This window comes from Euleptes europaea, chromosome 9 (genome assembly GCF_029931775.1).
Source record: "Euleptes europaea isolate rEulEur1 chromosome 9, rEulEur1.hap1, whole genome shotgun sequence".
NCBI classification, from domain to species: Eukaryota; Metazoa; Chordata; class Lepidosauria; order Squamata; family Sphaerodactylidae; genus Euleptes; species Euleptes europaea.
In genome coordinates, this window is record NC_079320.1 from 46,387,998 (window position 1) to 46,406,487 (window position 18,490).

At 38.5% G+C, this 18,490-nt stretch overlaps 1 protein-coding gene across 1 annotated transcript; it reads left to right on the forward strand.

Moving 5' to 3' along the window:
• The first annotated feature begins 1,650 nt into the window (after nucleotides 1-1,650).
• RBM46 (RNA binding motif protein 46) lies at nucleotides 1,651-13,680 on the forward strand. Its single transcript, XM_056855664.1, has 4 exons — nucleotides 1,651-1,801; nucleotides 2,259-2,726; nucleotides 5,949-6,731; nucleotides 13,481-13,680. The coding sequence occupies exons 1-4, from the start codon at nucleotides 1,651-1,653 to the stop codon at nucleotides 13,678-13,680; spliced, it is 1,602 nt and encodes a 533-aa protein (XP_056711642.1).
• The last annotated feature ends 4,810 nt before the right edge of the window (nucleotides 13,681-18,490 follow it).

Below are 18,490 nucleotides of genomic sequence, written 5' to 3' on the forward strand. Positions count from 1 at the left end.
GGACAGTTGGGGCACATGAGAATTCCTTTAATGCATCATTTTATTGAGATTTTCAAACAAAACTGTTCAGTTTGTTGTTTTTTATTATAATCTAAAGGCTATAGCATACACTTTTAATCAATTGCAGAGAAGTAAAATCTTGTTTGATAAGTTGTAATCATGCCATCTTGGTTCTTTCCAGGCAGTAACTGGAACTGCAAAATTACCCGCCCCCCCTTATTCCAAATTGCTATACAAGTTCAGAAAAATTAGTATGATATTAATAGCTGTGAAATGCTAATTTACCATTCAGTACTTCAAACATCTCTGTGTAGTGGAAGCATGCCCATTCAACTGCCTCATGGTCTAAATCATGTACTACTCATGAAATCTGCAATAGCCTTTCACTAAATTTGACTAAGGAGGTTTTGGGTACTTTAGAACTGTCTGTTTTCTGTAAAAGAAAACAGAAAAGCTGTATCTGTGGAAACTTGTCATAAGGTCTATATAATTCTAGGATACCAAGTACTGTATTAGAAATAAAACTAAAACCGTGAGTGTACAAACCAGATTTCTAGAAATGTATGTGTTCTATATTATTTGTTAAATTCTTATGTACAATGCATATAACGTGATTATTGATGTAGGAACAAAGGTGTATCTAAGTGCAAAATATGAATAAAGCACAGCATAAATCTACCTATACCGAAAATAACTTATTTAAAAATAAATTTCATATTTTCCACAATAATATATTTAAATGCAGGCTAGGGCACATATCTTGTGGTAGTAGATTTAGCAATATATTTTCTTGCTAGAGAATCGGTTAAATTATCATTGATCCAAAACAGGTATAATTTTTTCATCCATTAGCATCCAGCAGCTATTAATAATGTTAAACTTCAATTGCTGGATCGTTTTTCTAGCTTCTTTCTATTGCAGACTATACATACCACATGTAAAAAGATGGTCACAGTTATATGATTACTGAGACCATGACAAAGTTTAATTAAAGCACGCTTCTGTACATTTCAACCACGTACTATTAAAGCTGACACAACTGAAACAATTTACTGTGTGTTTTATTTTTGAAAGGAACACTATAAAATCTAGCAGTTTAGTTATTTTGTGGGATTAATACACCATACAGTTCTGGTACTGAGATCTATATGGAATAAATAGTTAGCAAAATTAGATTGTAGAATGTGTGTGTGTACGGATATGGTGAGTGGGGGCTTTCATCACACATGATTTCTGCAGGCGGAAGGGTGGGGCAATTTTTGCCAATCCCCTCCATGTTGTTCCTGGAGTCCCTTTCTTCTAGGAGCAGCATCTTGGGTTGCTACAGAAGAGGGGAGGAAAAAAAGTTGTGCATTCTCCCCCTCCCCTCTGTTTTTTTTTTTTTTAAAGTAAATGGTTCAGCTGTATATATGGATATAAAGCGGCAGGCAAACCACTTCTGAATGTCTCTTGCTTTGAAAATCCAATGGGGTTGCCATAAGTTGGCTGCAACTTGACAGCAAAAAAAAAAAAAGATGTAAATGTCTGGTTTTCATTAGCTTTTTATATAGCAAACATTTAGGCTGTATTTATGAAGTTCAAAATGAGACACTGCTCTGGAAATTTAAGTAATACTGTACCTTTTGTCAGTTTTCTGAAGACTTCACAGCTATGAATGAAGAACACAGTGATGTAACAAATGGGTGCAGCAAAGTTCGAACTGGTACTCAGAATGAGGCTGCCTTATTGGCTCTTATGGAAAAGACTGGTTACAACATGGTTCAAGAAAATGGTCAACGAAAATTTGGTGGTCCTCCACCGGGTAAGAAAGTAGAGTACAAAATATCATTTTGACTTAGAATTTAAACATACTTTATAAATTTAACTTTGTTGTAGAGTTCTGAAGTTGGGTGTGAAGTTTTTTGTGCATAACCGCCCAGTAAATTTTACACTTTTTGCTTATCTGTCCCATGAGAAGTATTAGGTTTAATCTGGTTTATTTCCATAGAAATCAGTTAGGCTATTATCCTAGCTACATTTACTGATAAATATGGCCAATTGAAACCAGAGCTTTACATTTCTTAACTGTGATTTATAGTACTTTATCTTGATCTATAAAATACAAACCAGTGTATGGCGAGGGATACAATATTAGTTTTAAGAATTTATATACAGTTTTGTGAAAAGTAGACTGTTTCCCAAAATACTTAGGTGTTTTGGGAAACAGCCTACAGTGTTTAAAGTATTTGTAATAATGAGGTACTGAACATTTTTTTAAGGCTGGGAAGGCCCACCACCACCTCGAGGCTGTGAAGTTTTTGTGGGAAAGATTCCCCGTGATATGTATGAGGATGAACTGGTTCCGGTGTTTGAAAGAGCAGGGAAGATCTATGAATTCAGACTGATGATGGAATTTAGTGGTGAGAATCGAGGATATGCATTTGTAATGTATACAACTAAAGAAGAAGCTCAGCTTGCCATCAGGATCCTTAATAATTATGAGATTCGTCCTGGGAAATTTATTGGTGTTTGTGTAAGCTTGGATAACTGCAGACTATTTATTGGAGCTATTCCGAAAGAAAAGAAAAAAGAGGAGATCTTGGATGAAATGAAAAAAGTCACTGAAGGTGTAGTAGATGTCATTGTGTATCCAAGTGCAACAGACAAAACAAAGAATCGTGGTTTTGCCTTTGTAGAATATGAATCTCACAGAGCTGCAGCTATGGCAAGGAGAAAATTAATTCCGGGTAAGTGTTAATTATATTAACATCCTTTCTTACACTAGGAAACTCAGAGCACATGTAAAATCATATTTTTGAGGTAAATCTCCAGTCCTGGCTTTCTGCTTCACTATGGGCCAAACTAGATGTGGTTGTGGCAGATGGATATATTAAAATCTGGATCTGCCCAAATCAATGGGTGCCTGGGATGGAGAAGTCTAATTTTAAGGGCAAAGTGCAGCATAGATGAGGAGTGTCAAGCTGTTTCACCACCTGTGGTTTACCTCCTTGCAGCCCTTTCTCCCAAAGTAATTATTTCCCAACTTCATGCCTTTTTTTATCTTAAAATTGAACCATTCTTCACCCTCTGTAAATGCAGGGACTGAACATTTATTGTACTTAATCCCCCTAAATCAGTAAGGGTATGATTAGTGGTAGTGGTGGAAAGTGGCATCAAGTTGCAGCTGACTTACCTCCACCCTGTAGGGTATTCAAGGCAAGGGATGTTCAGAGGTGGTTTGCCATTGCCTACCTCTGCGTAGCAACCCTGGACTTCCTTGGTGGTCTTTCTTTCAAGTACTATACAGGGCTAACCTTGCTTAGCTTCTATGATCTGACAAGATCAGGTTAGCCTGGGCCATCCAGGTCTGAGTAGACGAGACATTAATTGTGAGGGCAGGCAAGTGGAACTATCAGTAAGAAAACCAGCCCTGTCCCCACAATCTTTTTCTGCCAGTGAAAGTGTGCTTGATGGAAGGGGGGGAATGATGAAGCCTCTTATGCCATTGAGCTGCTCTTGGGAGCCGATTTGGCCCCCCACACTACTTTTAAGGTGAGTGCCGGTTCATGTTAATTGCAAGTTGGGTTGGGGTTTTTTCCAACCCAGCTTGCATTTACTGTCTTGTCTAATCAGATCCCCAGTTGGTTTGCACTTGTTAGTGTGGCTGAGGGCATTTTATGCCAGCACTTCAGGTACTTTCTGACTTAGTTAAATCACAGCTAATTAACTTTCTATGTATCGGGTCACTTGTGTATTTGTTTCAACATATGATAATAACTGCATGGATTTACTTCACTATGTTACAAAGAAGCTGCCTGAAACACAAAGATTAATAATAATGAAACTCAGTACTGCATATAAGTGGTAAGCAAATAAATGAAGAAAATAGTGGGCGGCGTTCTTTAAATCTTGTGCCTTAAGGAAGTCAAGATGTACTCTACAGATTGGCAGTATCCCATTTCCCACGAGGCGCACTCTTATAGATTGGGTGAAAAGCACTACTGCTTCTAAACCAGCCAAACTGCACCCTAAGCAACTCACTCGGGAACCAGCAGTAGCTGTTTCAAAAGCAGGGAGTGAGGTGCTACTTTTCACCAAATATATAGCTGCTCCTGTTACTGGGAAATGGGAGATTTCTCCAGAGACCCTTGTGATGATATGAAAGGCACATGCAGGCCAGGAAAGAAGCATTGTGCAGCTTCAGTACTATGTTTGTTCTGAATATAATTCCTCAGTTAGTACAGGGCCACTCTGTCTTGCAAGTATGAACGCTCATCTTTCTCCCTCCCCCCACTTCCACCATTGGAAGGCTGCCTGCTAGGTCAGAAGCAGCCCCTTTCAAGGAGCAAAGAAGGTGATGGCTGAAAAAAATTGGTGATGAGGGTCAGATGTGGTCCATGGGCTGTCAGTTAGCCATCCCTGATTTTGACAGAGGTTCAGGTTAGGACAGTTGGTTCTAACATACTTGAGTAAGAAAAATTGGCTTCTAATTTTGCTTTTTAATGTGGGTAAATGAGTAGACAACAATGTGGCAAATGGCATTCAGTGCAGAGAAGTGTAAGCTGATGCCATATGTGGTGCTGCCGTGCAGCTCATCAGCATAAGCAGCCCTGTGCCGGTGTTACTGCCCATTTAGCCAGCGAAAGTGGCACTAATGCTGGCCCAGGGGGTCACGCTGGCTCCTATATCCATTCTCTGCCCCCTTCAGAATTGCTCTGTTAGTGTGTGGCAGTGGTGGAAAAAGAGCTTTTATACAAGGGAGGTGAACTTGGAAGTAGTGGAAAAGGCAAAGGGTGTGTGTGTGTGTTTTTCTTGTATGAGGTTGTTTGTGTGAAGTTTGCTTGTTGGTATGTGCTCTAGTAACCCATGGCCCTGGTGGGAGGTGGTTCTGTTGAATCAGGTGAGTCACCTGAGTACTAGTGTCTTACAAAGCATTTCACTCATTCCAAATGAACAGCAGGACAAGGACTAAAGGCTTCCTCAGTTTTTCCACTGGATATATTGGGAAATTTGGGGAAGCACTGGAAAAACTCTCACACAAGACATGTACAATATTTTCAAGATTTTTTTGTTTTATTGTAAATAATTTTGGCAACAATTAATAATCTATTATGCAGTTTATACTTAAAGAGTTCATCATTTTCAGAGTTATAAAATTTAGCTTAATATCCAAACATGTGGGTTGTCATACCTATTGTGGCTCTATCAGAAAGTTTCTGTCCAAATAATGTGTTTTGTTTACTACAGAATTTGTTTTCTACCTTTAACATTTATTTTTAACTACCTCTCAGGTGGCAAAAAATAAACATACAAGCGTTAAAGTGGCATAGGTAGTATAGCAGTTTGTAACTCTTTCTCAACTGTTGGCTATACTTTTAGTTTTTCTTAAAGAAAATGAAGACATTTTATACTTTTAAATTCCATAAACATGTAAAATAGTACAGTTTTATAAGCTAAGTTATAAATGATGCATTTATGTTGTTAAATTAGTAAAAGAAGTTTTGGTTTGGTAGAAAAGTAAGTTTTGCATATTTTCCAATTTCTGTAAAAAATCTCCATATTTTTTCCAGGGAAAAAAACTCGCTCTTCCCCCACCCCATGGCTTCAAAATTTCTGGAAATGTTACATCTCTAATAGGTCCATCAGTGGCTGCTAACTATGGTGACCAAAGGGAACCTCCACCTTTAGAAGCAGTCATCCTCTGAATACCAGTGTTAGGAGGCAACATTTATCACATATTTTGGCCACTGTGTGGTTACAAAATTTATTAAAGTACCATTTCCCTAACACCATTTGTGTCTTCGCCTTAATTTTGCTTTGGCACGCCCCCCCCTTTTCTACATTTGTTCTTAAACATTAAATGTAAAAATTACGCATAAACCACCCATGGATATAACTATTAACTGCTATATTGCTTACAGATGTACTATAACAAACTCATACAATCATTACATTTTTCTTTTTTATAGGAACATTCCAGTTATGGGGCCATACTATTCAGGTAGATTGGGCAGACCCAGAAAAAGAAGTTGACGAAGAAACAATGCAGAGGGTCAAAGTATTATATGTTAGAAACTTGATGATCTCCACTACAGAAGAAACAATTAAAGCTGAATTTAACAAATTTAAACCAGGAGCTGTTGAGCGTGTAAAAAAACTTCGAGATTACGCATTTGTTCATTTTTTCAACCGAGATGATGCAGTTGCAGCTATGTCAGTTATGAATGGGAAATGTATTGATGGAGCTGGCATTGAGGTAACATTGGCAAAACCAGTAAACAAAGAGGGCACTTGGAGGCAGCATCTTAACGGTCAAATTAGTCCAAGTTCTGAAAATCTTCTAGTCTTTGCAAACAAAGAAGATGTTCATCAAAAATCCTTAGCAAAACCAGCAAGTCTTCCAATCCGATATAATGGGCAGCACAGTCCAAGTCCCCCGGAAATTGAAAGGTGTACTTATCCATTTTTTCCAGGAACAAAACTCACTCCAATTAGTATGTATTCATTAAAATCTTGCCATTTTAGTTCTGCAGTAATGCAGTTAGATTACTATTGCAACAAAAATAACTGGGCACCTCCAGAATATTACTTGTACTCAACCACAAGTCAAGATGGAAAGATACTGCTAGTGTATAAGGTTGTTATTCCTACTGTTGCAAATGGATCTCAGAGTTATTTTATGCCAGACAAACTCTGCTCAACAATAGAAGATGCAAAAGAATTAGCAGCACAGTTTGCACTGCTTCATTTGGGTAAGTTATTAACATGATAATTTTATTCTGGTTCTTGGGTTTCATTGTTTTAGTGTCATCTGTATTATCTAAAGGGAATGAGGCTTCATCAGTAGTTGCTGGTGGTCATATAGGTTAACTATATAGGTGTCTTAAGTTTAAATTTTTAGAGGTTGGTGCTCATTTTTACCTTTGAAAGCATCACTTAACAGTACTTTTAGTAGGTCAAAGCATGCTAGTGAACATGACTATGTTAAAAATTCTGCTTACATTCAATCTATTACATTGTAAGTGCTATTGTCTGTCATTTTTTCAATTACTTATTTTTGGCCACTGCAAATGGTTGTTTGCCTCTAAGCCATTTAATATTTAAAGATTAAGAATTCTTCTGGTTTTATTGAAATAATATGCAAATGAAAATGTAGGGATAGTTTACATTTGACTCTTTTTCTATGTACATGTGGTTGTAAAAAGGAGTTAGAAAAACATTTTCAGAAACTATTAAAATAATCTGGAGTTTTTGTTTAAGGATACATTTCACTCTTTAATGAGGACTTCGGAAAGTATATTACACTTGAGAGTTGTTCTTTGGAAATCGAAATTCAGAATAACAATCTGTTAAAGTACATAATTTTATTGTTCAATTATGTATTGGTTTAGGAAACTTTTAACCTCACCTTTCTACATGACCCAAGTAAATATAAAGTGCATCAAGTTAAAATTTAACTGTGACCACTTCATTAAATGCCAGCATTTGCAATTCTGTATTAAATGGCATTGTTTTGATTGTGGATATGGTGATCATTAAAGGGATGAAAATCATGTACTTCTGACGTAGGCTTTGAGAATTTTGGATTCTTTCCAGTGGGATAGGTGGAGAACAGTGCTGTGGGAATAAAGAAATATCCTTTGCAGCAAGAGGCTAATCCAAACTCTGGTAATGCCCATACTTGACAGTGTTGAGATAACTTTTTCTCCCTGCCCCCAATGTCACCTTGGCATAAACCTTAAGGAAATATCACAGAAATAGTGGGCAAGTAGGGTAGGTTCCCAGTTTCTACACCTTGTCCAATGTAGTTTTCTTAGGCAAGGTTGAAAGCCTCACAAAAATCTTGGTAGGCCATAGCTAGTTATCATCACAGGTGATCAGGCCCTGTAGAAGCTTCTAAGGCCTTGTACTTAAATTTGGCAGTCACACCATGATTACATAGAAACTGTGCACATTGCCTCTTTATATTACACGGTTGTTTGTCAGGCAAAGCAGTTGGGTAGTCAGTTGCTTTGTGTTAGATTTGAGTCTACCCTTTTGTAAGTCTATCGTTTGTGGAATGTGAAAGTTTTTTGGAGCAGAGACCAAATATGCAAACTATGGTGTGGCATCTGGAAAACAGCTACTTGTCAACATTAGATGGAAAACTAATAAAGGCTGGGGAGTGGATGGGATGACACTGCTCGATAATAAGTGTATTTGCTGTGAAAGCTAATCACAACTCAAGTATGACCGCCTGTATGTATTTATGATAAACCCACCTCTCCTCTCCTATATGGGCAGCCTCAGTGCCTTGTAGTATGAGAATTTTAGTTCAAGGAGTGGCTCACTATCCCATACCTGTTGTATTTTATGTTGGTGTGTATAAGTCCATTTCAAATATCAGTTCCACAAGGCTTCAAAAACACAAATACGGAATGTAAGTGGTCGGTGATCACTTTATGGAAATGATCTTACTTCAAAATGCAATGTCTCATCACAACGAGTCAGTGATGTTAATATATAGTCAGTCACACTTGTGCTCTTCTGGTTATTATAAATGAATTCCTCATATTTATCTCCCTCTGCATTACCATTTAATTTTATGAAATCTGTCAATTGTTTGAAAATTACCTCGAGCTTACTAACTGAGGGGTCTTTTGTATTCCTCCTGCCATTATAAAAGTCAATGTCATAGTCATCTCCTCTAATCCTTACTATCATTTCTAGTGCATGCATTGAAGTTGCCTAACAATATTATTTGTGTCTTGGGATATTAACTCTCCAGGTCATAGACTGAATTTTCCAAATCAGACCAACAGTGGTCATAATAAAAGGACAAGGAATGAGGAGGGATATGCACATCAACAGTCAAAATTACCTGATCTTAAAAAGTCAAAAAATAGGCCACTGCTAAAGATCTTAAAGGAGGAAGCAATGTTGCAATGCATTTCACTGAATTGGCAAGGGAGAGGTGCTTCTCAGACTGCCTGGGAAAGAGCCGTCTCCATGAACACTTTTTTGTGTCCATGCTTCATGGGATCCAACACAATTCATTATTATACTGTATTGGTATTTACTTCCACAGAGTTCCATGGTTTAAAAAATTCCACCTAAACTTTTATGTTTTCTATACAATATTGATGAAAATTTGAGAGCTAGAACTCTCCACCTAAGTGGGTATCCCTGCCAAATTTTGGGCAGATAATGAAAAGCATCTAAGATTTATAGACATTTCAAGGCAAAGACATTTATATCAAGCATTCTCCCCTTGTTCAGTGTGGATAAAATACTTTAAATTGTACCTCCTACTCCCACTCATGAGAGCTTCCCTGCCAGATTGCAGTCAGATAGGAGAAAGGATTTGAGTTTTATAGGCAATTAGCAGACATGGAGGCAGTTGACAGCCCAAGAAAGCAGCTAATATGGCACAGTGGGAACAGGGAGGTGTTTGAAAAGCACTTAAAATAATTTGTTTGGCATCTTAAGGATGCTAAGATTATAGAATGTGTGGAGCTGACCCCTGGAGATTCAGCAGTGCCAAGTCTCAGGCAGGGTTATATACAGTGGCAGATGGCTTGCTTCCACCTGCTAGAAGAGTTGCAACTGTGTAGAAAGGGCAAAGAATTCCTTTAATTTTCTTCTTCAAGCACAGATATTTTCATTGTTTTTGTTATAGTTTAAAACATAATAAATACACTGTAAAGAAAGAGAAACGGTAGAGAGCACATTTGGGACCTTTGGGAAAGCTAGGCATATTGGAGCAATGGAAATACCAAGAAAGCAGGCAAAAAAGAGATGTATATTTTTCACTTGCATCTCCTAGAAGATAAGTAGCAGGACAGAGATGGCCAAGCAGGCATTTGGCAGCTCTAAGACAGCCAGGTCAGGACTACAGAGGAGTCACAGAGGTTTCGGCAACTTAACAAGGTAGGTAGCATGGAAGAATGAGCTCAGTAGCATGCTTTGGCCATTCAAGGAAGCAAGTAGAGTTAGAATAGGCAGCTGGTAAGATGTTACAGCAAACCACCTCTGTTAGTCTCTTGCAGTGAAAACCCCAAAAAGGGGTCGCCATAAGTTGACTGCAACTTGATGGCACTTTACACACACAAGATGTTACAGACAAAGGCAGATAGATGTCTTGCTTTAAATCACTAGAAGACAAGCAGTTGTGCAGAAAGGACAGACAATCACTTCGTGTTACTGTAATGTTAAAATACAGTTCTTCTCATTTATATTACATTTTAAATCTCTGTAACAAAAAAGAAGAAAACCTGGGTGCTCCAATAGATAGCAGGCAGGGCTGTCCTGCAGGAGCCCCATGCAAGCAGTATTCAGTAATAGATATCATACTTTTATTTGAGCTCTATCATTGTTCTCTATCTGAAAATGACCAGTGTTGATGTCAAAACCCCCCCAACCCCGGCTAAATATTTCCTGTCTTTGGGCAAATCACTTGGTCTTACTGTCAGTTTAATCATCTGTAAAACAAAACAACAACTTTACGTATACAGATTTGGTGTGTGTCTTGTGTTGGTGAAACGGGGAGCAAATTGTGTATACAGGAGATTGCTGTATGTTCTTAGGAATTATCCTAGGCATTGATTCACTGACACATTGGACTAGTCACATTGTTTATATTCAGCTTTAAATTTTACTAGTATCTTGAAAATCATAAATGCTTAATTTCCTATGTGTATAGATTATGTCTTGCTTTATATTTAACTTGCCCTGTATTCTATGGATTACATTTCTATCCCTCCTTCCTTCCATCATGTAACTAACGGTGGTCTACATGGGCTTCCCAGGAGGCCTCCTGTCCAGATATAATTTTAGTTAGGCTTAGGCTGCTGCTTTATGTATTACCTTGAAATGTTTGGAAGGTCTTCTCTGGCCTTGCTTTGGAGTTGTATCCTCTGCATATGATTGCTTGTGGTACATTTGTAGTCTGGATTGTGTTGGTCCCACTCCCTTCCCCATAATTCTCTGCCAAATCATATCTCAGAGTTCCTGCTTAGTTTTCTAATTTCTACTTGAGCTCCTACATGATACGCACACACCGTAGTGACCATGTTTTTATTTCTGAAATCTTGACAGGTATGGTAATTGGTATGCACTACAAAAATTACAGTAAGAGAAGATAACTCAGTGATGCTAAGTTTCACAGACAGACTTAGACTAATTAATAAGAACATAAGAAAAGTCATGCTGGATCAGACTAAGGCCCATCAAGTCCAGCAGTCTGTTCACACAGTGGCCAACCAGGTGCCTCTAAAAAGTCCACAAGCAAGACGGCTGCAGCAGTATTGTCCTGCCTGTGTTCCAGAGCATCTAATATGATAGGCATGCTCCTCTGATCCTGGAGAAAATACGTGTGCATCATGATTAGTATCCATTTTTACTATTTTACTATTCTGACTCTCTCCATTCCTCTAACCTCGCATGAACCCTAAAAAGCAGGCATTCTGGTACCATAATTAATTGGTATATCTGAATATTTAAAAAAACTGGTACAATCAAATTGACATGTAGGATAACATTAGCAAAAATTGAGGTTTTGTTATTTCTAGTTAATATCTGAATGTGTATTCCTAAATTTAATTTAAACAGTTTCATTTTAGGTCTCATTTTACGCCTAAATTGGAATATTAAAATAGTTGTACAAAAACAGTAATACTTGAGCTACAAAATAAAATGTTACATGGATTTATGTCTTTATTAGCTAAAAACATAATTACGAAATTAGTCCCAGTTTCTTTTTTTCTGTGACTGATTTATTTATAATTTGCCTATCAAGTTTCAAAGGCAATGATTAATAACCTGTTATGGCCTTCCTTTTTGAAAACCAGTTTTTAAAAGCTCATAGTGTAACAGCAAGATAAACCAGATTCATTTGTGCAGCCCTCCTTGAAATCTAGAAATGAAAAATACCTTTATGAAACTTGCTTTCATAATTTTGAGGCTTCAAAAGTATTGACCAGTACCTCCTAGAATATCAAGGTGTGAAAGACTATGAAGGAGTCATTACTACCACAGCCCTTCCCCCAGTGATGTCATGGATGTTCTGTGTGAGCATCAAGCTATTGCAGCGTACTGCAAGGTCCTCATAATCAATGAGGCATGTAGGAATCTAGTTGTATATCCTCCTGGCAGGCTATACAAGGAGCAGAGTTGCATGTGGACATTGTGCTCAGTGCATGATGGAGAGAGATTAGAAGGTCTTGGCCAGTAACAGTACATGTAACAGCCCAGCGGCCTCCACTGTTGCTGAGTAGCAAAAGTTTGGAAGGAGGGTATGGGTGGGCTGGAGAGGTTGGTATATTTCAAACAGGCTTGTTTGTGACAATCACAAACCTGATGCGTTGTTCATTCTAACATCCTCCCTTGTCTTCCATTGTCTTCTTATATGTGTTCTGTTGAACTCTTTCTGGGTTTGGAATTCCTCCATCTAACTCCTGTTTTGTCGAAGGCTTTCACGGTCAGAGTTCATTGGTTCTTGTAGGTTATCCGGGCTGTGTGACCGTGGTCTTGGTATTTTCTTTCCTGACGTTTTGCCAGCAGCTGTGGCAGGCATCTTCAGGGAGTAACACTGAAGGACAGTGTCTCTCAGTGTCAAGTGTGTAAGAAGAGTAATATATAGTCAGAAAGGGGTTGGGTTTGAGCTGAATCATTGTCCTGAAAAAAGTATCAAAGGTAATGTGCTAATCATTGTCCTGTAAGTATCAAGATAATGTGCTAATGAGGGTGTGGTATGTTAATATGGAACCATTGTATCCTGAAGTGATCTGTTAATGTGTGAATCCAAAGCTAATCTGCATGGCTATTGTGGACTGTAGTCTTTGTTAGTCTGGAGGTTTTCAGGACAGGAAGCCAAGCCTTATTCATTCTTAAACTCTCTTCTTTTCTGTTAAAGTTATGCTGATGTTTATGAATTTCAATGGCTTCTCTGTGTAATCTGACAAAATAGTTGTTAGAATTGTCCAGTATTTCAGTGTCTTGGAATAAGACCCTGTGTCCTGTTTGTGTCAGTCCATGTTCAGCCACTGCTGATTTCTCAGGTTGGCCAAGTCTGCAGTATCTTTCATGTTGTTTTATCCTTGTTTGTATGCTGCGTTTTGTGGTCCCGATGTATATCGTATACCCTGCAGTTGTGGACAAGTTTACATCGGGACCACAAAACACAGCATACAAAGAAGGATAAAAGAACATGAAAGATACTGCAGACTTGGCCAACCTGAGAAATCAGCAGTGGCTGAACATGGACTGACACAAACAGGACACAGGGTCTTATTCCAAGATACTGAAAGACTGGACAACAACTCTTACTGTGAAATCATTTTCCCTAATATCCAGCCGGTAGCTTTCAGCCTGTAATTTAAATAGTGTTCAAATACAACAACAAACTAGGTTCTTGCCTATCCTGAACAAACTTGCCTCTCTGTTATGTCTGAATGCAGCCTCCATGTTAAGTTATGTGTCTAAAATAAATGTATTCCTGTTTTTATTTTTTATTTTTTTACAGATTACAATTTCCGTCGAAGTCCAGTAAATACCGTTTCTCCTGTTAGTGCTACTCTCTCTTCAGGGACCACAAGCGTGCTACCATATACATCAAGACCGTATTCTTATCCAAGTTATCCTTTGTCACCAACAGTTCCACTTGCTAATAGCAACCATGTTGGACAGCGTCTGTATATCTCCAATCAGGCCTCATTCTTTTGAGGAACAGAAAAAAATCTGGATGATAATATTCATTTTCTTTTAAAATTATAGTAAAAGTTTAAGTTTAAATCGGGTCCACACCATAGTTTTGATGAGTTAACTATTAATTCATTTTTAGAGATTGCTTATAAATTTGCTGAATATGTGCAAAGATAAAGTTCCAGTTATATTTCCGTTTAGCAAGAGTGGAATTCTTCCCAAATGTGACAGTATTTTATTATTTCTTGTCTAAATGTAGCTAATTACTTTTAAATAATTACTTTGCTGAATATTAGCTTTAACATATTTTAAGGGCATGCAAATGTTGGTTGTAATCTTGTTGCCAAGGGTTACTTTTTTGGGGGGGGTGGGAGAGAAGAAATATTATTAAGCCCCAAAAAGCAACTTATTATGTAGGAAAGAAATGGCAATAAGATTTAAAAACAAACAAACAACGTTAACTCCAAAGTCTTACTGTGGTCCTTGTAAATCACTTTGCATATTTTTAGTTGCATGGTAAATATTTTATTAATAATTATACATTCTTTTGTGTTAATTTATCCACTGTTTAAATGGTTGAGCTTCATTTGTTAAAGGTGCTCTATTTGATGTTGAAGTGTTTTAATGTTCATATCATGTGTTTAATTCCATAATTGGATACAAAATTTTGACATTAAATTCTTATTGTATAAAATAGTTAGATTTGTCTTTCATGCGTAAAAGCATTAGAGTGCAATCCTGAAAGGGGAGGTCGATCCACGGACACACAAAAAAGTTTTTTTTTAAAAAAAAATACTAAAAAGGGGGGAAATGCCCAATTGAACAAAGCGAGGCTGCGCCACCAAAAAAAGTGGCGCAGCGCTGCCGCAGCTCAAGGGGATGTTCCTGGGGCAAAGGGGGTTAGGAAGCTGCCCGAAGGCAGCGGCTCCCAGAAGGCCAGCATGTTTGCTCCTGTGCCGGCGTTTCTCAGCATCTCCAAATCAGCAACCCTGACCTTGAGGAACATTTCCAAAGCTTCTGTTGGGGTTTAGCAACAATTGTATCTGTTTATAGCAGGCTCTAACGGTTGTCCAATTATAATTTGATAGAATTCAATTTTGAATTAGAATTATACTTTGAATTATTAATTCAGTTTCAGGTGGGTAGCTGTGCTGATCTGCAGTAGAATAGCAAGTTTCTACTTCATTAGCACCTTAAAGTTTAGCAAGATCCAGGGTTTAAATTTTTGAGAGTCAAAGCTGAAGCTGGAGCTTTGATTCTTGAAAGCTTAAACCCTGGAAATCTTGTTGGTCTTTAAGGTGCTGATGGAGTCGAATTTTGAATTTAGTTGCTTTTCAGTAGAGACATATTTTTATTATCTTGGACTGTAGATGGCAGCAACATGCTGCAGTGATAGCTTCTATATTTGTTATAGTATTCCGCCTTTGAACCGAAGAGAAGTCAGAAATAGGTAGGAGACCATTTTAATACATAGAATTTTTAAAAGACTGAACATGACTTAATTGATTCCAGATCGCAACTTACATTGGAGTGTATACTGCATGGAAAGAAGACACTCTAATACAGTCTGAATCCAAAACAACAAAACATCTATTTACTATTTTCTGGAGAACTCTGTCTTGGACAGCTGTTGAAATATGTTAATATATTTTATCTGCTCAGTAATACAATTTCTGTAACCTATTACATACCAATGGTGCCACTGTATTTTAGAATTGATCTTTGACCATAAGAAATAATTCAGATCAATTCAATACTTAGAAGATTTTTGTTGATGACTTAAAGCCCTAATCAGCTACAACAAAATTCTGCCCAACACATGTCATTTCTTGTATCAGAAGAATCAAGGAAAACATGTTCTATGGCCTCTGGGGCACTTATATTTATTTATTGTACATTCCATCTTTCTTCCATTGTGGAACTCGGCAGCAGACGGGATTCTAACCAGACACTGACAAGGTCCAGGCCTCTGTAGCTTCAACAACATTGCTGTGTTGTCTGCCCCTCAACTACATCCTGGAACGGGCATGCCTTCTGTGTTCTAACAGACACAACAAATAATTTCCCACACACTGGAATAATATTCCTTTACACTTGGACCCAAGACCAGATTATGCCAAAGCTCTGAAAAGGTCATCTATCTAATAAAACTTCAGCATAACACGGTGACCAGTCCTCAGACCCAGACACCCAGCACCACATGCACTGAATAGAAATCAAGTACTTTCCTCTGACCTGGGTTTCTGAAGGTCTATTTTTGCAATGAAGTTATTTGCTGGTGGGATGTCTTTGATCTCACTAACGGTTTGCTTTCTTCATATATTCTTCACATGAAAGAAACGTGCATTGAAAATTGGAATTGCTAACTCCAGAGAAGTCAGAACAAGAAAGATGAATATGGACCAAATATTAATTTTTGCTTGGTTGTAAATGAAATATTTTATGTTTTCCCTGCAACTTGTTGCTGTCTTCTGATTCTACGACTGCATTACATGGAACCAAAACCCAACCAGCATAACAAATGCTGTTGTGGAACCAATATATAGGCCTTGTAGTCCTCAGTGGTGGGTTCTTTAATTTGCCGCTAAATACACATAAATGCAGGAAAGGCAATTTCTTTTCACACTTGAACAATGATGTGGAGTTGAAAGCATAACCACGCTGCTGCTTATGCTGGAACAGTAACTATTTTTTCCAAAAACCCTCTAAGGCTGGAATAAGACCAGTATTTTCTTATCTAGGATAGAACTCAGCACTACGGCAGCTGTCAAGTCCTGGAATTATAGCTGAGAGACCTGGAATCAAATCTCTGCTCAGCCATGAACTTCTTGGATGGAAAATCACTATCCATCAGGTTCAGCCCCCCTTCCCCCTGTGTGTAAATGAAAGTTATTTCTTAGGCTTGTTTCCAGGCCAAATAAATTAACTAAGCAGTGATTCACATGTTACTAAGTCCACTTCCATGTGGGAATTTCCCCCCATGTGGAATGCAGGAAGCCCCTGAATGTAATGGCCATTTCCACATAACTGTGCTCATTGTAAGTATGGCTTGGAGGCCCCCCCAGGGTTTTCTTCAAATCTCCTTTGATCCAGCTCAAAAGAGGAACTGTGGTGTGGCTGCAGGAGGAGTGTCTGTGAGGATGCGCTGCCTGCAGCCAATATGGGGAGGGGGCAGAACTGAGCTCAAATTCCATCCTCCCGTTTTAGCCCTTTAATGGGCTTCCCCCCCCAACTGAGCCGCTGTGTAGCTTTACACTGCAGCTCAGCTGGGAAGGGGGAAGGGAAAGTTGCCAGGCCATTGGGGGGGAGGGGCACGGCATGATCTCCATAGTACTGGGGCTTGTGCACAGATGCTATGGAGGGAAAGGCAAGAGGGCAGCAGCTGTGAAAGGCACATAGACGGGGACCGGGTGTGTGGATGCTGTTCCTGCCCACTCCTATGACAATTGCTGGTGTTTCCATGGTGGGGGCACATTTTGAACCCCTATTTAGAAGTTGTGAAAGTCCATACGTCCCCCATGTGGAGTTGCAAAGTGAGTTCTGGGACCTAATTTGTGTGTGGACTTAATTTGGATTGGAACCCTGGCGTGCAAGGAAAAGGGTTTCAGCCTTCCCCCTCATGCTGTTTATCTGATGAGAAACAGCCCTGGGGAATTGCTATTTGCCCTGTTGGGGGAAACCTCCATCTACTGATAGCAACAGGTAAGTTTCCTCAGTGGAGCAAATAGCAGCTCCCAGATCCCTTCCAGGATGGGAAAATGGCACGTGGGGGAAAGCTTAAGACTCTGCTTGTATATCATGGTCCTGATCTGAATCAGGTCCTTGCATGCCTGGGAATTAAGTTCCTAATAGGAATCTCTATTTGCACATCTGATCCAAAGTCCTCGTGTCAACAATGAATCCCCCATGTGGACTTTGTAGTGTGCGAATCAACCCTCACACTCCCTCTTGTTGTGACAAAATATTGCTATTACCAAAGGAGCTACTATAAGAAGCAGAACGAATACATGAATCACACTAATGGCCAAGTTACACACACACTATTCTGCCCTGTATTTTTATTATGGGACAATTTACACTGAAGTGACTTCCATTTGGGAATTTTGTTAACAAAGGCTTATAGAGATTAAGATCCCTTTTATTTCTAACCCACCAAACAATTTGAACACATTGCTAAATGAGACTTATGAGAGAGAGATTTCCTTGTTCCACATCTTTGTGTTGTGATGAGAATGAAGATGTACAACTGGTTTCAGGCGGTATCATCAGTTTATTGTGGACCAAAAGCAAATTTGATCTTCAAGCAGGAAAAACAACAATAATGTTAAAGACAAGAGCAAAACACATTTGACACACCAGGGTAACATTTATAGCTCTGTCTTTTGTCTTGCACTTTGTCTTCTATTCCCTTGGCAGTGTTTTCTAAGAGCTAAATAGAACTCGTGTTATATTTCTGTTCACAATTACAAGACGAACTTGAAATATCACACATCTGTTATGCCAAAGGCTGAGAAGTAACTATACAAAATAATTGTCCTAAAAGAAGTCTTTTAATCATGCCTATTTTAAAGCTTTGCTATCAAAACATCATGAATATGCAAGCACATATTTGAATATGCTCCAGGGCTGCCCTATTGCAAATTAAAATGCCGTCACTGGTATCTTATGTCAGTAGTCTTAATAACCTTCAGGTGGCAGCATAGCACCCATAAAGATACAAACTTGTGACAGAAAGTCATGTGACATCAGAATCACATGATATGAAGAAGAGGTGCCATGCTTATTGTCTGCCATACTTATGGTCTCACCAGTGTCAAGCCAGGATTGTGTG

Bases quoted from the DNA above. Each gene is read 5' to 3' on its own strand.
- RBM46 (XM_056855664.1), top strand. From the start codon at position 1,651: ATGAATGAAGAACACAGTGATGTAACAAATGGGTGCAGCAAAGTTCGA. The intron at 2,727-5,948 runs GTAAGTGTTAAT...TCTTTTTTATAG, and splicing joins AAGGAGAAAATTAATTCCGG to GAACATTCCAGTTATGGGGC. The intron at 6,732-13,480 runs GTAAGTTATTAA...ATTTTTTTACAG, and splicing joins GTTTGCACTGCTTCATTTGG to ATTACAATTTCCGTCGAAGT.